General features: G+C 58.0%; 1 protein-coding gene across 2 annotated transcripts; it reads right to left on the reverse strand.

Annotated features, from left to right (window-relative positions):
• Nucleotides 1–4,428: 4,428 nt before the first annotated feature.
• Nucleotides 4,429–18,715, reverse strand: ADAM33 (ADAM metallopeptidase domain 33). Of its 2 annotated transcripts, none has more exons than XM_025400169.1 (22): nt 18,401–18,715; nt 16,003–16,082; nt 13,563–13,639; nt 11,508–11,586; nt 11,255–11,331; nt 10,986–11,175; nt 10,701–10,766; nt 10,546–10,617; nt 10,229–10,395; nt 10,058–10,142; nt 9,837–9,979; nt 9,163–9,340; nt 8,979–9,068; nt 8,571–8,766; nt 8,314–8,422; nt 8,018–8,216; nt 7,856–7,933; nt 7,672–7,780; nt 7,441–7,588; nt 5,997–6,088; nt 5,757–5,829; nt 4,429–5,447 (listed from the first exon to the last, which is right to left on the reverse strand). In XM_025400169.1, exons 1-21 carry the CDS (start codon nt 18,495–18,497, stop codon nt 5,765–5,767), a joined length of 2,397 nt encoding a protein of 798 aa, XP_025255954.1. In that variant the 5' UTR covers nt 18,498–18,715; the 3' UTR covers nt 4,429–5,447; nt 5,757–5,764. The 2 variants fall into 2 exon arrangements, with proteins under 2 accessions (XP_025255954.1, XP_025255953.1); XM_025400168.1 differs by having other exon boundaries at nt 4,429–5,450.

The following is an 18,715-nucleotide window of genomic DNA, read 5'->3' on the forward strand; positions in this document are numbered from 1 at the left end:
GCTGGACCTTGAACAGAGAAGGATGGCTGGCAGAGCCCTAGTCTGATAGGCGCCACCTTCCTAGCGCCTCTGGAGCAGGAGCACAGTGAAAACCCAGCTGTCTGTGCTGATACCCCTGGGAGGAGCCTTTGCTGCAACAACTCCCCGCCCTCATTAAGTCTCCACCCCAGGCTGCACCTTCAGGTAAACCTGGGAGCCACGGGATTCCACACCTGAATGTGCCTAGATGGACCCCAACACACTAGCCCCACCACACACACCCAGCAACACACAGACAACCACCCAGGGAGACCTGGTCCCTCCCATGCTAAATTAGGAACACTATGAAACAGCATTTTTCTTTTCCTTTTTAATATAATTTTATTTTAAACTTAAATTTTTTTTTTTGAATAGAGTTGGAGTCTCACCCTATTGCCCAGGCTGGTCTTGAACTCCTGGGCTCAAGCGATCCTCCCACCTCGGCCTCTCAAAGTGCTAGGGTGACCGGTGTGAGCCACCATGCCTGGCCTATTTTAAACTTCTTATTGTTGACTAATTTTAGCTTGCAGAGAAGTTGGAAAATGTAAGCATTTTCCTTACACCCTTCACCCAGCTTCCCCTAATGGTACATCTTACTTAATCATAGTCCGATCATTACAGCTAGGAAACTAACCTTTGTACAATCCTATTAACAAAACTGTAGACCAGTTTGCATTTCCCATTTTTCCACTAATGTCCTTTTTCTGTTCCAAGATCCATTCTAGGATCCCATGTCACAGTTGTCTCCTTAGTCTCCTCAGTCTGGGAGTTCCTTCATCTTTCCTCATCTTTACCCTTGACGCTTTTGAAGAATCCTGGCCAGTTATTTTGTAGAATGTTTCTCTTGAGTTGTCTGATGTTTTTTTCTGATCAGAATGAGACACAGCGTTGTTTTGACTAACCAAAAAGTTATTCTATAAGTAAATATTGAGGTTAAAAATCTCATCCAACCTGAGCAACAGAGTAAGGCCCTGTCTCAAATAAAGTCTCAATACTGAGATTTTTAAAGTGACCAAAAAAGCCCTCCCATGATTTGTCTTGACTTTTTTTTTTTTTTTTTGGAAATGTCTTGCTCTGTCACTCAGGCTGGAGTGCAGTGGCACAATCTTGGCTCACTGCAACCTCCACCTCCTGGGTTCGAGCAATTCTTCTGCCTCAGCCTCCCGAGTAGCTGGGGTTACAGGTGCCTGCCACCTGTAGAGACGAGGTTTCACCATGTTGGCCAGGCTGGTCTCAAATTTCTAACCTCAAGTGATCCGCCCACCTCAGCCTCCCAAAGTGCTGAAATTACAGACATGAGCAACTGTGCTCGGCCTCATTAGCATCTTAAATCTCCACACAGGGGTGTGTTTCTTACTATTATAATGAGCAAAGGATCAGTTTGAGGACAAGTAAAATAAAAATGCGCTTGCTCTCTAGAGGGGGAGTCCCTGCTGAAGATAGCTTTGCTTGAATGAGCTCAATTGCAGTGCCAATGCTGATTGTACGGTCACCACAGTTGCTGCTGCGCACCTAGAATGTGGTCACTTTCTTGACTACCTATCCTGTCTCAGTACATCTGTCTGTGGTTTGTGGTGGTTCACTTCCTAATTTTTTTTATGAATCGGAGGACTGTGATGTGCTTTCTACTGTGCTAACCACGGCCACTGAAGCAAAATGTAAACCAAGATGCCCCTGCAGTGGTTGTGCTTCACTCTACACCATCTGTTACCAGAAAGGGGTCCAGATTCAGACTCCCGGAGACAGTGCTTGGATCTCCTGCAAGAAAGAGTTCGAAATCAGTCCGTAAAGTGAAAGCAAGTTTATTAGGAAAGTAAAAGAATAGAAGAATGGCTCCATAGACAGAGCAGCCCTGAGGGCTGCTGGTTGCCCATTTTTATGATTATTTCTTGATTATATGCTAAACAGGGGTGGATTGTTCATGTCTCCCCTTTTTAGACCATATAGGGTAACTTCCTGATACTGCCATGGCATCTGTAACCTGTCATGGCGCTGGTGGGAGTTGTAGCAGTGGGGACGACCAGAGGTCACTCTCCTCGCCATCTTGGTTTGGGTGGGTTTTAGCCAGCTTCTTTACTGCAACCTGGTTTTTTTGTTTCTTTGTTTTGTTTTTTGAGACAGAGTCTCGTTCCAGGCTGGAATGCAGTGACATGATCTCAGCTCACTGCAACCTCCGCCTCCTGGGTTCAAGCGATTCTCCTGCCTCAGCCTCCCAAGTAGCTGGGACTACAAGCGCACATCACCATGCCCGGCTAGTTTTTGTACTTTTAGTAGAGATAAGGTTTCACCTTGTTGGCCAGGCTGGTCTCAAACACCTGACCTCAAGTGATCCACCCACCTCAGCCTCCCTAAATGTTGGGATTACAGGCATGAGCCACTGCGCCTGGCCTATTGCAAACTGTTTGATCAGCAAGGTCTTTATGACCTGTATCTTGTGCTGACCTCCTGTCTCATCCTGTGATGTAGAATGCTGTAACTGTCTGGAAACGCAGCCCAGTAGGTCTCAGCCTTATTTTACTCAGCCTCTATTCAAGATGGAGTTGCTCTAGTTCACAGGCCTCTGACACATCCTCTTGTGTTCTGGCGTGTGGCAGGAAAGAGGGATGAGGGAAGGAAACTCAAGACCAAGCTCTGACCACACAGGGCAGGTGCACTCTCCCACCTGTCTGTGGGTGCAACAAGTCAAGGGAGGGGGCGGGAGAGAAGAAGGCGTGACAGATGGCCGCACAGAGTGTCAGAGGAAGCCCAGTCCCTCCCGGGGCAGCCCAAGCAGCTGGTAGTTGGGTGACCAAGAGAGGGCGTCACAGCTGAGCTGGGCTCGCTCACTGCCCCCAGCTCGATGTCCACTCTGCCCCTCAGCACCCCCTGCTCAGCTTCAGGGTCCATACCTGCCCTTCTGCTTCCCAGTCACTTCTGCGTCCCTCCTGCTTTTTTGCTGTTGGCCCCATGCCAGCTCCCTTCCGCTGAGCTTCTGTTTTCCAGTTCTCCAGCACAGCCAGGTGATCTCGGGCTCCAGACAGGCCTCTGCCCCAGACTGGGACCTCCCCTTCCACAGCCCTCTTTCCTTCCCACTTGGCCTCCCCAGGGTTCGCCTCTGAATGGGGAAGGGGTGGAGGGGGTGCTTAGGGAATAGCCAACAGGGTAGAGTTGGCCTCCCCTAGGGTCCCTTGTAACTGGAGTGCCGTGGGGTCCAGACATCCCTCCTGAAGGGTAAGAGCGGGGGAGGTATATTAACATGTTTTTTTAGATTCTGTCTTTTTTTTTTTTTTGAGACGGAGTCTTGTTTTTGTCGCCCAGGCTGGAGTGCAGTGGCGCGATCTCAGCTCACTGCAACCTCCACCTCCCATGTTCAAGCGATTCTCCTGCCTCAGACTCCCAGGTAGCTGGGATTATAGGCACGTGCCACCACAACAGGCTAAGTTTTGTATTTTTAGTAGAGATGGGGTTTCACCACATTGGCCAGGCTGGTCTCGAACCCCTGACCTCAAATGATCCACCCGCCTTGGCCTCCCAAAGTGCTGGGATTACAGGCGTGAGCCACCATGCCTGGCCTTAGATTCTCTATTTCATGATGGTTTAACATCTTGGGGTGGGGACTTGTTGGCTGGACAGAAACTGCTTGATTCTTGGGGATCAGAAACAACTCATGCCTTTCATATGCAAACCGACCAATCTTGAGTCCATACACCAACCACCCACTTCAAGGAACTCTCATGTACTAGGCCAGTATTTCCCGCCTAGTACCGACCCAGACAACTAGGCCCAACCCCACGCCCCAAAGCCTACCAGAATGATTCAAAATGCCAATCCTACCCTCTTCCCCTGGCCCCTTGGCTCCCCAGTGGAAACAGCACTGAGGGCTGTGGCCTGTGCCTTCCACTGGCTCCTGATTCTGTCCCTGGACCAAACCTAGTGCGTCCCCACTGTGGCCCTGCAGGGTGGGAAACTGAGTAATAACTTCTTTCAACAGCATTGGCCTCTGTGTCATCATTCTGTCACCTTCATAAATTAAAATTTCGCAACTACAACTGAGGCAGGAGGGGGCTTTAGAGAGCACTCTCACCTGGCCCCTTGGACTTGTGGAGTGGAGCCCGAGCTGAGGTTGCCTCCCCGCACTCAGTTTTGGGATGGTTTTGTTAATGCGGCAAAAGCTGGCTGATATAGGCCACTCAGCAGCTCTTGCATGAAGCAATGGGAGAATGTGAACACCCAAGGGAGGCAGGAGTGACAAAGAGGGTGTTCAAACTAGGCAACACCGTCCTGTGCCCAGACACATGCCTGAGGCCCTGGCTGCCATCTAGGCTTGGCCTGCCAGCCACCACCCTGCTAACCACCACCCTGTGGGGTCCTCAGGGCACCCCGTAGGGTTGAATTTACATATAGAAAAGACTAACCAAGGTCCAAGTGCAATATATCTTTTTAAAATTTATTTTAGAGACAGGGTCTTGCTCTGTCACCCAGGCTGGAGTGCAGTGGTGTCATCATAGCTCACTGCAGTGTTGAACTCAGGCTCAAGCGATCCTCCTGCTTCAGCCTCCTGAGCAGCGAGGCCTACAGGTACACACCACCATGCCCAGTTAATGTTAAATTTTTTTTGTAGATACAGAGTCTTGCTATGTTGTCCCAGCTGGTGTGGACCTCCTGGTCTCTAGTGATCCTCCTACCCCGGCCTCCCAAAGTTCTGGGATTATAGGCATGAGCCACCACACTTAGCCAACGTGTCTTTCTTCTGACTTCTACTTTGGTATCTTTTCTTAAATGGTTCCCTCTGTCCTCTCCCATACACAGAATGGGGGAGAGGCTGTCAGACTCTGAGCTCCAGAACTTCAGGTGCGGCACTGGGATTGTGGGTGGAGGCTGAGGAACCACCTAGGGGACAAGACAAGGTGGGAAGAAACGGGAAGGAAGGTTCTCCAAAATTATGCTTGTTTGCAGGGGCCAGGCTCCAGGGCAGTGGGAACTCAGTCAAACGACAGGGCCCCAGGACCTCTAGCTTCTGGCCAGCAGTCATGCCCTCCACAGAGCTGGGTCTGTGGAAATTGCATGTAGGAGACGCACCAGGCTCCCAGGACAGAGCCCTTTTCAGGTGGCCAGCACTACCCAGCCTCCACTGGTGAGGGAGGTCAGGGGCTGTGTGACCTTTGCTTCTGGGACTGATGGATTATTGAGCTGGAGAGTGTGCCCAGCAGTGTCCCCTTGCCCTCAGGAGCTTCTAATGTGGCTCTGGGTTCCTGGAGTGGGTGGGTTGAAGCTCCACTCGGGGAAGAAACTTCCCAGCTGCCTGAAGGTGCTGGAGGTCCAGTGATTCACTAGCTCTGCCCCTGGAGTTCAAGTTCCTGGAGTGGCTGTCAGTGGCCACCTGTCTTTAAATCTGTTCATTTCAGGAGCTACCTCTCACCAGAGGCAGGATCTTGGCATCTGGACTTGATCTGCTGAGAACAAGGAGAATATGTTGTCCCCTAAGGACCGGAGCCCCAGGCTGCAAGCTGTGTGACAGGGAGCCCATCCTCACTCAGTGAGGACCAATGATCCAGGAAAAGCCACAGCTTCTCCCTCCCCAGCTCAGGGGCTTCCACCATCCTGGTCTCCATGATAACAGCTTCTCCAAGAGGTCATAAACTCATTTCCATATTAACCTGAGCCCAGAAACCTGATTAGGGAGCAGCGAGCTGAGGGGTGGGAGAGGTGGGAGGGTGGGTGATGAGAGGGGGAGGCTTTGAATCCGGGTCCCTGCCTACCTTGGGGGTCAGGCGGGACTGCGGGCCACAGGCTTCTCAGGGTGGCTGCTGGGCTCATGAGAGTTCTCGGGGCCTGGGAGCAATGGTGGAGGGTGAATGCTGTGAATATGGTCAGCAGGAGACCCTGGGGCTGGGGGGGCCACAGTGGACTCAAGGTGACTGGGTGCTGCCCACCTGGAAGGAGGCAGGAGGCATGAGCCCCTCCCTTCCCTCTCCTCCTCCCCCTGGTGCCTCACTCACCCAGGGCCCAGGGCTGTCCAGTGGCTGTGGGTCCCAACTCCATGGGGTGAACGCCGCCCAGGGGGTGGTCCCTGTGTGGGCCATCCTTGGGCCTGAGCAATGTGATAAGAGTCCAGGAGGTTGGCACAGTGACCCTGAGTGGGTTATTGCCTCCCCACAGCATGGTGTCCAGTTCTGCGCTTACTGAGTTTCTTGGGGGCACCTGTCTGCTCCAAATCACCCGCTCAGCTCCCTTCCTGCTCCCTCTTCAGGGAAGCCTTGGGATCCAGGCTCCACTTGAGCCTCATGCCCTCGGCTGGCACCTCCTCTCTCTAGTCCTAACATTTCCTCCAGGCTCTGGCACCACCCAGCAGCCTGGCACTCTCTGGATGTTGGCATCGTTCAGCTTCCAAAGAACCCTGGACGTCCGCCCCTTCGGCAGCTATGTCTGCTCTCCTTGCCCCTGGGTACCCTGCTGCCCTTGATGATTCCAAGCCATCTTTGCCTGTCCCCATCCCATCTCCCAGGGCCTTGTCATTTCCTGTGATGTTCCTTCAAAACACTCTCTGCCTGGGGATGAGAAGCAGCCGCCGCCCTCTGCAGCACCCCCTCCATGCTGACACACCAGGCTCTGGCCACCTTGCTCCTCTGCCCACAGACCCTCAATCACGACTCACTGTGTCAGGGTCCTCTTAGCTGCTACCTGGGGCCCAGGTGGTGCCCTGCCCCTGTTATGCCCTCTGCCCCCATCTCTGGCCCAAATCCTGCCATCTCCCTTGGTTTGCCTGGAGCACTCCAAAGATCAGGCTATGTCAGACATGGCCACAGAGTGCCTGCCCTGCCTAGGGCCCTGGTGCAGGGTGAGTCCTAGGACAGCCATGCTTAGTATTATGTGACTCCCCTCTCCACCACCACCCAGGTTCCAGGTCCCAGAGAACTGTTTTAGGGCAGGGCCCTGGCACAGGGGCAGCCAGTGCCGCAGCTGACCAGTGGTATGGAGTGAAAAGATGTGCTGGGCCCAGCATTTGGGAACTTCAAGGGAGTGACAGAGGCGATTTAGGCAGAGGAAGTGGCAAAGGGCTGAAAACTCGTGAGACAGAGGCTAGACAGGCCTCCAGGGGCAGCATGGTACAGGGACTGCAATCTGAGCCAGGGAAAACAGGGCGAAGTCGAGGGTGAGGCATTCAGCTGGTGGGAAAAGCAGGAGCGTGAACAAGAGTAGCTGTACTGGGAGGTAGAAGGCCATGCCTTGCGGTGCTGGTGGTGGGGCAGGGATCCACCCCCTTGCTTGACTGGGAGGCCACTGGAACCTCCTGTTCAAAGCTACTTCTTTCCACAGCCTCTGGGGCTGCTCTCTGCACCTGGGGGCAAGGCTGAGGGCCTGCTCCAACTCCTGCAGCCCCAGCAGAGCTTTGAGGAGGTGAACTGCAGGAGTAGGCTCAGGAAGCAGGCACTTGGAGCCTACCCACTGCACGCAGGGTCCCTCCTGCAGCCCCAGCTGCATCGCTGCAGATGGGCTCCTGGGAGTCGGTAGCAACACCAGGCCAGGCCAGCCCCTGGGAGCAGAGGCAGCAGGACGCTGAGGAGCATGGCCAGCAGGAAGGTGTCACGGTCTGCGGGGATGGGGGGAAGGGGGACTGAGTCCTGAGCAGGTGCACCACCCCAGCTCCTGCCCACATGCCCCCCACTGGTGTACTTTCAGGCTGCACAGGGCCACTGTCCGTGCTGCCACCAAAGCCTGGGTTGTCACAGAAGGGTGGAGCCCAGCCTGGAGCACAGTGGCAGTTATGGTTGCTATTGCAAACCTGCAGAGAAGAGAAGGGAAGGAGGGTCACGTGGGATTAGAACCCCAAGGTCACCCCGACTCCTCGGGCTCTCACCCCATGGCTGTGGCAGGCAGTCAGGCAGCGATGCAGCTCCTGGAAGGCGGTGTTCTCGCAGCGCCTACTCTGGCACACCTACGGGCGGTGCACCAGGCAGTGAGCGGGACACTGGCCTGCACAATTCAAGTGGCAAGGAAGGGTCGGGTGGGCAGAGCTCACCATTCTAGGTCCACACTGGGTGCCTGGTTCTACCATGCCCAGGCCAAGCAGGTCCAGCTGGGCACCAGGGAGTGCCAACACTCCCCGACAGGTCACTTCATGGCCATCTAGGTGAACAGTGGAGTCCACTGGCACCATGTGCGGTGTGAGCAGGCTGGGCTTTCCGCCCTGGCACTGTAGCTTCCCACACAGGACATCCCTGGGGAGGAAGCAGAGGGGAGTCGACAGCTGCAGTACCCCCCTTCCCCAAACCCACTCCATAGCTTCTGCTCCCTCCACTCAGCTCCACTCCCTACCTCCCTGCACAGGGCAGGAAGTGGCCCTTGCTGTCCTGGCCGCAGTTCCCGTGGGCATCTCCCGCAGAGTTCACCACCTGGAAACAGGCCTCGGGGGCTGGATGGGAGCCTGAGGAAGAATGGGCCAGGCTGGGGGCAGCTCGGAGAGGGGCCGCGCTCAGCGGGCCTCAGTTTCCCCTGCCCATCTTCCCCACAGTAGAAAACTGGCCCCACCAGAGGATGGGGAACAGGGTGCAAGGGTGCTCCTGTCCTCTCACCAGGCCCCCAGAGCTGCTGGCACTGCTGCTCCAGCGTGGGACATGCGCCATCCCAGCAGTAGCCACTGCCCCTGGCACAGGGTGAGCCGTCCAGTAGGTAAACGTCTGGGGGACAGTGGGAGGAGATGCCCGTGCAGAACTCAGGGAGGTCACAGTCGCCCATGGCCTGGCGGCACAGCGCTCCAGCCGGCTTCAGCTACGCAGGTGAAGGGTAGTGGGGAGGGCAGAGAGAGGCCGTGGGCAGTGAGAAGTCCACGTCGAGAGCGTGGCTCGGAGCTGGGGGAGCCAGGCCGACCCACGCCAGCACCAGCACCCAACGGGGGAACCTGAGGGCACCAATTAACTAAGGCCAACAAACCGGCTCCCAAGCGGCCCGAAACCCTCACCCTGACCCTTCCATGCCCTCACCAGGCAGTGCGCGCAGCAGTCCCCGTGGGCGCACTGGGCCCCCGGGCGCAGCGAGCAGTTGTGAGCAAAGCAGCAGAGGTCGCGGCACTCCTGGGACCAGAAAGGCAAGAAGGGACCAGGTGAGGGCGCAGCGCCCCAGACCTGGGCCGAGAGGGCGAGTGGGGGTCGGGCGAGCCGACTTAACCTGGCCAGAGCTGCAGTCACACTCCTCGCCCGCCTCCACAAAGCCGTTCCCGCAGCGCGCCGGCAGCACGGGGAGTCCGGAGTCCGGGGCATTGGAGAGGCACGCGCCGCCCCCCTTGCGGAAGAAGGCACGCAGCTGGCGGCGGCTGCAGGCGCTGAACACGCGCGGGAACGGGTGCCTACTGGCACGGGGAGGGCATTGAAAGTGGAAAGACAGTCCTCCAACCCCCGCGCTTCTCCGATCCCCATCCCTGGGCTTGGCTACAGCCACCAGATGCGCAGACACGCCTGAGTGATGGGAGGCTCGAATCCTCTAGAGGCAGAGCCCAGAGAGGGGAAGTGACCCGCGCAAAGTCACACAGCGAGCGGGACGGAGGACGGTGTGGCCCCAAGAGTGGGCAGCCAGGGACCCAAGGTGGAATCGCGACCCGGCGGTGCGCCTCCTGGTGTAGGAGTAACCTCGCCAGGTTACTCGGAAAATTATCTTCATACCGTTGAGAATCCACTTTGCCTGAGCTTCTTCCCTTTAAGCCTCATAAACCACCCTGAAGCGGACACTATGATCATTACCCCCATTCTACAGAAGAGGAAACTGAGGGACGACCAAAGAAACGCAGCGGAGGAAGTCCCCAGGACTAGCCGCCCCGCCGCAGCCCCGACCCCCCACGCGCGTACCCGGTGGCCGCAGCCATGACGCAGCCTCCGGACTCGGCCGCAGCCTCCACGCAGCAGCCGTCGGGGTCGTGGCTGAGGCCGAGGCTGTGGCCAATCTCATGGGCCATGGTGGCTGCGGCGCCAATGGGGAGCTCCGAATGGTCCTGGGGGACCGTGGGAGGGCGGTCACTGCGGCCGTAGAGCCTACCGTGTCTCCCCTCGCCCCCGCCCGCGGGGCTCACCGTGCTCACGCCTCCCGAGCTCTCGGCGCGGCACATGCCCTCGACGGGCGCCAGGCCCACTGTGGCGCCCTGGAAGGCGCGGCCCCTGGGGGCGGAGCGCGGAGTGACCGGGCGGGGCCGGGAGGTGAGGCCGCCCCGCCCAGGACCCGCGTCCGGGTCAGAGGCACCCACGTGAGCAACTGCGCGGAGTCGTGGGGCCGCTGCGCCCACAGCCTCCGGCGCCACTGCAGGAAGGCCCAGAGCGTGGCGTTGGCGTCCTGCGTGACGCAGCTGCGGTCCCGCTCGGTCCACACTTCCAGACCGGTCAGCACCACCTGAATGTCCAGAGTCCTGAGAAGCTGAGGGCGAAGCGGGGCTGAAGCCAGGACAGGGCGCCCCACCGCGCCGCTGCTCCTTCATGGGGGCGCCCTTCCTCTTCCCCGCACCCCACTAGCACCTGCCTGTCCTGCCGCCGCCACCCGCATCACCACTCTCCCCGCGCCCCCAACCTGGTCCACGTAGTTGGCGACTTCCAGGAGACGCTGTTTGGTGTGGTTCAAGTTTCGCTGCTGGGTCAAGAACTGGGAAGGCAGAAATCCTGGTGGCTTGAGGTGCTGAGCTGGCCCCATCCCAGACCCCGCCAACCCCTGGGGTCTCTCCTCACCAGGGTGTGGTCTGCCACAATGTACAGTTCCAGGTACCTCCGGGTCCTGTGCGCTTCTCGCCTGTCCTGCGGAGGGGCAAATGGGGTCCCTGAGTGGAAGCTGCTGGGCTTGAATCCTGACCACCAACCCCAGCTCCCAGAAAGAAATTTAACATGTTTGCTGGAACTTGTTTCTTCAGACTCCAGTAAAAATACTGGGACTTAAGGCCTGTGAATTCCTGTCTCTTCTGATTTGGAGAGCTATAGATACAGCATTCCCACTCCCATCCCCTGGATGCCCCTGACCCTGCTCTGGGGAGCCCCAGGAAGGCTGGCCATGCCCGCTTTGTCCCCAGGATCTCTGTGGCCACAGGCTCCTTTCCAGGTGAACAGCTGCTCCATCCGGAAGATCTTGTGGGTTGAGAAGTCCTTGGAGCCCCGGGGCGGCCAGGGACGCAGATAATAGCTGGCATTGCTGCTGAGGGTGATCAGGCCACTAGGGTGCAGAGGGGTAGGAGTGGGTGTGAGGGAGCTCTTTCCCCATCCCAGGCCCAGCCTCCTCTCCCAGAGCTCACCTCATCCCAGAGCAGGTGCAGAGGACTACCCAGGAGTTGGGGAAGCCCCTTACTCGCCCTTGGTAGAGGCAATGATCCTAGGGAGGAAGGGGCCAGCCCCACATCTCAGCCAGGGCTGGAGCAAGAGGGGCAAGAGGGAGGGTGTGGCAGGGGCTGGCTCCAACCTCCCCTTAAGAATGCAAGGAGGAGGAGGGGTAGGAATGGTGGGGGGTACCTCTGGGGGTGCATCCCAGAGCCCATGGAAACATCTCACCTTGTGGTTGGGGGCCAGCACCACTGGCCGCCCATCTGGGGCGTAGTGGGTTTCTGTGTATCCTGGGGCCAGCAGCCTGCTGAGAGGGGGTGTTACAGGGAGCATTGAATTTGGCTTCTTCCTGCTGCCTCCAGGATGTCTCCCAGCCTTCCTTCCTAAATGCTAATGGAGCAGCTTTATGAGTGAGGCACTCAGTGTGTCTTAGGGAAGGGACAGGAGCAATGGTGACTTGTTAAGATCAGAAACTCTTGGGGCTAGAGAAAGGAGCCTTGGTGATGGTTTTGTTGTGGGAGGTGTGAGTATGGGAAGTGCCAGGGAGGATGCCAGGGAGGAGGAATGGGAATAGAGGAAGAGTTTGTGGTTCCCAGGGGACCTGCAGCAGGCAGCAGGACCCACAGGTCAAGAGGGGAGGAGTCAGGAGACACTGCCGAGGAATGGGACTTGGAGTTAGGGAAATGCAGCAACCTCCCCAGGTTCCCCTGCCTGCTGCCCTCCTTTTTTGGGCATCTGGTCAACCCTCTTGCCCCCACCTACCCTAGATCCTTGAAATATTTTCCTCAGACTTCCAGACCCCACATACCTCCCATCTGTCCTTCAGTGACTGAAGCTCACCCACTGCCTCTAGAGAAAACAGAACCCCCACCTGCCCACGCTGCTTCCGCCCTCCCCGCTTTCTCCACACCCCACTTTCTCCACACCCCACTCTGGTAATGATTTCATTTTCAGGCTCCATCTCAACAGGATCTTTCCCACGTGAATGGATCAATCATAAGTCAATATCTCTTCTTTAAAGAAAATCCTTTACCCCAACCTCACCTTGGCCTCATTACCTCCAGACCACCCCCTAATGATGGCTGCTTCCCACCTCCCAGGCATTCCACTACCTGCCCGAGCTCTGCCCCCCACCCTCGCTCCACACACACCCGCCACCCTAGGAGGTAGGTGATGTGACCACTCCATTGAAATGGTAGGGACGTTGGCCCCAGGGAAAATATGGTTGGGCATAGTGGAACTAGAGTTTGTTCCCAGTTCATCCAACTCCACGAGGGAGAATAAAGTACATGTCAAGTGCTCAGAACAGTGCCTGCAGTCAAACAAGCACTCAGTAGGTAATATATATTGATAATATAGTCTGGGTGGTTTTAAGAGCCTGTGTTCCGACTGGGACACCCACCCCACCCAGCCCAAGGCACCTTCCTGAGTACAGGTCTGCCTGTCCCTTCCCCAGCTCAAAATCTTTGGCTCTGGATGGTCCAGGACACTGAGCACTAAAATGGCCTTTTCTGTGATCTGGCCCTCCTGGGACTCCCCAGATTCATTCCCCCTGCTCCCGTCCCTGTAGATACAGATCTTCCAGGCAGGTCAGACAAACTGCTGCCCCCAAGTGTAGCCACTGCATCTTCTTCTTTTTTCTTTTCTTTTCTTTTCTTTTTTTTCTTTTTTTGAGACAGAGGCTCACTCTGCCTAAGCCAGTGTGCAGTGGTGTGATCTTGGCTCACCACAACCTCTGCCTCCTGGGTTCAAGCAATTCTCCTGTCTCAGTCCCCTAAGTAGCTGGGATTACAGGTGCTGCCACCACGCCCAGTTAATTTTTTGTATTTTTAGTAGAGACGGGGTTTCACCATTTTGGCCAGGCTGGTCTCAAACTCCTGATCTCAGGTGAGCCGCCCGCCTTGGCCTCCCAAAGCCACCGCATCTTTGTCCCTGCCCTTCACTTAGCCTGGAGTGCCGGCTCATGTTTGGGATCCCTCTAGGATTTCTTTAGACTCAGCATATCTTGCACCTGTCCACTAGATGGTGCTCACTCATCTCCAACAAGGAGCTGACAAGCCGCTCCTGGGGTTGGGAGGATGGATGTGCCCCACAGCCGGGCTGACAGCCTCAGCAGTCCTCTTCAGCTTCCAGGGGGCCAGCCACAGGCCTGCGTGACTCTCCCTGTCATCTGCACCCTCTCTGGGGTCCTCTGCCCATCCAGCCACCCGCACAGATCCGTGTCAGTCCCTGCCCCACAACACTGACCCCCTCCTCCCAGCCCTACCCCAGCCTGGCACTCACTGGTTCTTCTCCAGCTCAAGCAGGAGCTCCTGGCCTTCAGCCTCCAGGGCCACCAGCCCCATGTCTGGCTTCAAGACCTGGGCAAGAAAGAGTGTGGGGCTGAGACAGTGGCCTCCAGGCCTCCTGCCTATCAGAGAGCAGGTGGCCTGTGCAGCTGGCTGGGGAGGAAGTTCTTGAGGAGAACGTGGGCTGGGGGGTCAGCAGGCCCCCCCACATACTATGGAGGGTGTGGAGGAGGTGAGAACATACAAAGATGTTCCCAAGCTCAGAATGTTTGCTGTCCTGACAACAGCCACTTGGAAGGGCATTGGCGCCTCCTGCCAGGCATGCTGACATCCTCCCTAGAGACCAGAGGTCCCAGAAAAGTGCCCCTCGCCTGGCCCGCCCTCTTCTTTCATGCCCAGAAGGGGTATCAAAAGCAGGGGAAGACAGAGGGGTGCTGAGGACATTGTGGGGGCACCGGGTAGCCATGGCCAGGGCCTCCTCACAGCCTCTGCTACCGGAGGCTTGTTTCCAAATGAGCTGCTGCTCATTCCCTATAGAATTCAAACTTTACTCCTCCACTTCCAATTTTGGCAAACTGCTCCCTCTTCCAAAGTTTTCCTGGGCCTCCAGCAGTCTCTGTCCCTCCTGCTCCGACACCTGCTTCACTGGACCCAAGAAGTAAACATGGACGCCATTCCAGCCAAGAGAGCACACTGGCTCTCAGCTAGGTGTCAAGAGGCTGGCTTGGCCAGCCAGCCCTCTCTCCTTCCCCCACCCTCTTGGCATCTCCCACCCTGTGGGAACACCCCACTTCCCCCTTGTCCACTCAGCCTGGCTGGGGGCCCAGAGTTGGAGCCGGCCCAGGAGCTTCCTGGGAGGCTGCTGTGCCTTCGGAATGTTTAACCCCCGACTCCTTTTCTCCAAAAATGCACTGGGCTGGGGCCCTGTCCAAGGGTCTCAGAGTCTTTGGAGGGAGTTCTTCCTTTGCAAGTGGGGAGCAGATGGCCCTTGCCTCCCTGGCCACAGGCCCCACAAGGCCTCCGGCATGAGCTCATGTGACTGGAATGTCACTTGCTTTATTGGGGAAAGGTTTGCATTGGGAGAAAGGCGGTGGCCCAGATGGAAGGCCATACTCGAAGTCCCCGTTCCTCTGCAGCCCCTGCTGTCTTTACTCTTGCCCTCCTGGTACCCTGCCCCTCAATATATACCCCCCTTCTTGAAATGTGAGTGTTTCCCGCCTATTGGAGGGGATACCCAACCTCTACTCTGTCTTCTGTACCATCTTGGCAGGCTTCCTGGGGGCAAGGGCCCACAGTTATGGGGAGCAGGGCCCCTTTGGAGCTCCCCTCTTGGTCACAGCCCAGGCCAGACAGACAGGGAGGCCCAGAGGCAGAGTGACCCCAGCGTGTGCCCAGCCTTCCCCTCCCGGGGATGGGGAGGGCAATCTCAAAGCTCAGGCCAGTGCTGTGCTTGACCAGTGCAATGGGGGCCTTATGGACCTAGGGGATCCCAGTGAGGGCCCTGGGTTGGGAGCTGCTGGGTCTCTGGGGGCCTCCCAGCCTTCATGGTAATGCTCCCCTGCCTTCCCTCTTGCTGGGTTTGGACAGTAGGGCTGAAAATTCCAAACAAAGAGGGCTCTCTAGGGGGGGCCTAGCGGGGGCAGGGGTGTAGCCAATGGTTTAAAATCGTTCAGACCTTAGTGGGTCTCAGGCTCCCAGCCTAAAGAGCTGTGTGACCATGGACAATTTCCCCAACCTCTCTGGGATTCCCTTTGCCCATCTGTAAAATGGGCATATCAAGGGTACTGGCCTCTTAGTTTGTAGCACAGATATTACGGCACAAACAGATGGGGCATGGTTATTCTGGAAGCTTGTGAAGGGCGGGATTGGGAGGAGGCTGGGGCATAGCATCCTGCAGAAGCACATGGGGTGGTCTCACATCTGGGGGGGGCACCAGGAGAGTGACCACTGCCCCCACCCCACCAGAAATGGATTCCACAGGAGCCAGTGAGGCTGAAGGTTCAGGCCCTCAGTGGTGGGGCCCTGAGAGGGACAGCAATGTGTCCACAGGGTCACATGTTCTGGTCAACTTTGCAAAAGGTTTTCTTTTTAGTGCTTTTTTTTGTTTTTCAGGCTCCTGAAAAGCTTCAGGCCCCACAAACCCTGGACCCATTTCTGCCTGGTGGGGGTGGGGGTGACCCAGATCATCCAGGGAGGGAGGGAAAGGGGGAGGTGGGGCGGAGAAAGCTGAAATGACTTCCACGTGTACGGACTCACGAGACCTAGATGTCCAATCCCCAGTGCCCTCTTCTGCCCACTCAGCAGGGAGGGGCCTACAGGAGCAGTGACTTGGTGGTTCTGGGGACCCCAGCAAAACTGGAAGCTGTAACGTGGGGGAGACAAAAGGGATGGGAGTTTCAGGGCCCCTGTGGAGGACGAGGTGACATGGCACTGACCCGCTCCTCCAGGCTGACGGCGCGCCAGGGTCGTCCATCCAGGACCCAGTAGGGGGTGACTGGCTGCCCAGGGATATGTCCTGGAGAGAAGACAGAGCACAGGGTGAGGGTGACCTGAGGAACACAGGGGCACGGGACAAAGCAGAGGGAGGGGGTTAGAGGACATCCCCAGGGAGGCACTGGAGGCCTTTCGGGGCAGACTCCATCTTCAACATGCGTGGGCTCAGCCTAGAGAAGGAGGGACACCCATGGGCATCCCTGGATCTGAGGAGCTACCAAGCAGGAGGAAAAGAAGGCTGGGAAAGGACAGCTCAGCTGGGGACGCGGGAGTCCCCTGACCTTTGGTAGAGGGGCAGGCTTGGGGTCGGTGATCACAAGGAAGAGGCCAAGGCCACCAGTGCAAAGGGGAAGGGAAGAGGGAGGCAGCCTCGGGTATTTTTAGATGGGCAGCAGATGCTTTCAGGGTGAGAGATCTATGAAGAGAGGACGCCTGTGCAGCCCCATCATCTGAGAAAAACAACAGCCAGATGTGGGCTTACGAGGCCCACCTTGCCCGGAGCTCCCTCGGGGACTCCATCCTCAGGCAGGGATTTTGTACCCTGGCCCAGAAGGCCCCTCCTCATCTCTTCAAGGTGAGGGGAGGCTTCCGGACTGGGCCTTGGTTCTCCCTGGCAGGATGTGCCTAACGGGGCTCTAGGAGGAATCCCAGATCCAAACATTACTCAGAGGGCGCCTGGAATGCTCCCCTGGAATGCTCCCAGCCCCCCACCAGCCCCAACCACTCCCACAGGCCCACCCTGCAGGAGACAGGCCCCAGGCACGCAGAGCCTGCAGCAGCCCTCCTTCTCCAGGTACCCAGTCCCAGCTCCCAGAACGGACAACCCCCGCCCCCACGCAGCCCTGGCCTCAGTCCTGCTGGGCTGATGGCTGCCTGTGGAAGTGACTCAGCTCCTGGTAGGCCACCCTAACTTCTTTTTTCTCCTCCACCTTCTCTCCCGGACTCCAAGCATCAAAGACCCTTCCTCCAAGAAGCCCTCCTTGATTGGATGAGTGAGTTGCCATCAGGCAAATGGGGACCAAGAGGAGTCTGCCACCTTGGAAAGGAGGCTAGAGGGGCCAGGGCAGGGAGGGCTCTGAGTGGATCTGGGGGAGGGGAAGGAAAGGAGGTCTCTCAGCCCAGAGAGCACTTAACTGAGAGTAGAGAACCAAGCTTTGCTGCTCCTAGGCCTCTAAGGGTTTGGGGAGGAGGTAGGGTGGGCTCAGGCACGGTGTGTGGGTGCAGTGTGGGTATGGGTGCTCTCCACATGGCCTTGCACGCACATGCTGGCCACGGGCACCCTGACCCCAATGAGGGAGAGAGGGGCAGAGCTGGAGCTCCAGTGACTGGGTGGATGGGAGTGGACCCCGAGGGAGCCAGGTTGGTATTGGGCACATAGAGCCCCCCTCTCCCAGGGGTCCTGTCACTTCCCCTGGCCCCAGGATAGGGCTCAGAGGGGAGGGAGCAGTGGACCACCTAGAACCCTCCCCTGGGGCCAGAACAGAGCAGACCCCTGTACCTGTTTGGTCCCCACACAGTGCTGTGGGAGCCATGGCCCAGGCTGCACAGCCCAGCCCAGCCCTGCATGCCTCCTCCCTGGTTGCCCCCCTTTCCTCGGCCAGGCACTTGCTGTGCAGGACTGGCTAATCCTCCCACCTGCTTGCAGAGGTTGTTACCAGTCCCATCTTAACATCTTTGTTTGGAGGGAGTACCCCCAGGAGACAGTGCTGCCGTCTTCCCAGAGCACAACTAAACAGGCACCTTCTGTCTGGAAAGGCCCTTCTCTATCTCACCAAACAAGGCAACAATATAAACAACATACACACTGCCCTGCCGCCCTGGGAGGAGGGATGAGGGGTGAGCAGGGCGGAGGCCACAGCTGGTTCCGCACCCTGAGAGCAAAGTAGGGACTCTGGGGGACTCTTGGGCATAGGGGCTTCCTGGAGGATGGAGCCCCGCTAAATCCTAAAGGGTGGAGGTGCAGGAGCTGGTCACACGGTGGCCGGCGGATGGGGGTTGGGAGGTTGTGAGAGCGAGAATCCAGGCAGAGGGAGCTATGGGCTGGGGGCTGGGCTGCCCCCGAGGGGGAGGGGGCCATGCCCTCCGCTTTGCCAGCAGAGTGGCAGCCGGGCAGTGTGGGCAAGTCCTGGCCCAGGCCAGCCCAAGTACACTTGTGCGTCCCTGGGCAGGTCCCACGGAGACGCCCCCAAACCGTCCCCACGCCCTGACCTACTGGCCGTGTGGTCCCGGGGCTGAGAGACCCTCCGCGCGCTCACCCGGGCTCTGAGCAGAACCCATCCCCTCCACCACCACCACCTCGCCTCGCCTGCCCCTCAGGGCGCACCCCGCCCGGCTCCTCACCTGGAAGCACCCCGGCGCCAGGCACTGGCCAGAGCAGCAGGAGCAGTAGCAGCAGCAGGAACGGGGACCCCCGAGCTCTCCCGGGTCTCCAGCCCATAGCTGTGAGCTCCTCGGCCTCTAGGCTGTGGCTCGCAGCTCCGGCTCCGCCCGGGCTGGATCACGGCCGACCCACGTCCCATGCAGCCCCAGGCCGCCGCCTTCGGACCTTCCCGCCCCCACCCGCTACCGCCCGCCCTCGCTCCCGCCTCCCCTCCCCGCCAACCCCGCTCGGAGCCTGGCCTGGGGCCCCGACGGCGTGCGCCCTGGGGGAGCCGG

Source organism: Theropithecus gelada, chromosome 10, assembly GCF_003255815.1.
Source record: "Theropithecus gelada isolate Dixy chromosome 10, Tgel_1.0, whole genome shotgun sequence".
NCBI lineage: Eukaryota > Metazoa > Chordata > Mammalia > Primates > Cercopithecidae > Theropithecus > Theropithecus gelada.

Coding starts and splice junctions, on each gene's coding strand:
- ADAM33 (XM_025400169.1), bottom strand. CDS start 18,497: ATGGGCTGGAGACCCGGGAGAGCTCGGGGGTCCCCGTTCCTGCTGCTG. Junction 13,640..16,002: donor CCGTCAGCCTGGAGGAGCGG/GTCAGTGCCATG, acceptor TTTCTTGCCCAG/GTCTTGAAGCCAGACATGGG. Junction 7,781..7,855: donor CTGCCTGCCACAGCCATGGG/GTGAGAGCCCGA, acceptor TCTTCTCTGCAG/GTTTGCAATAGCAACCATAA.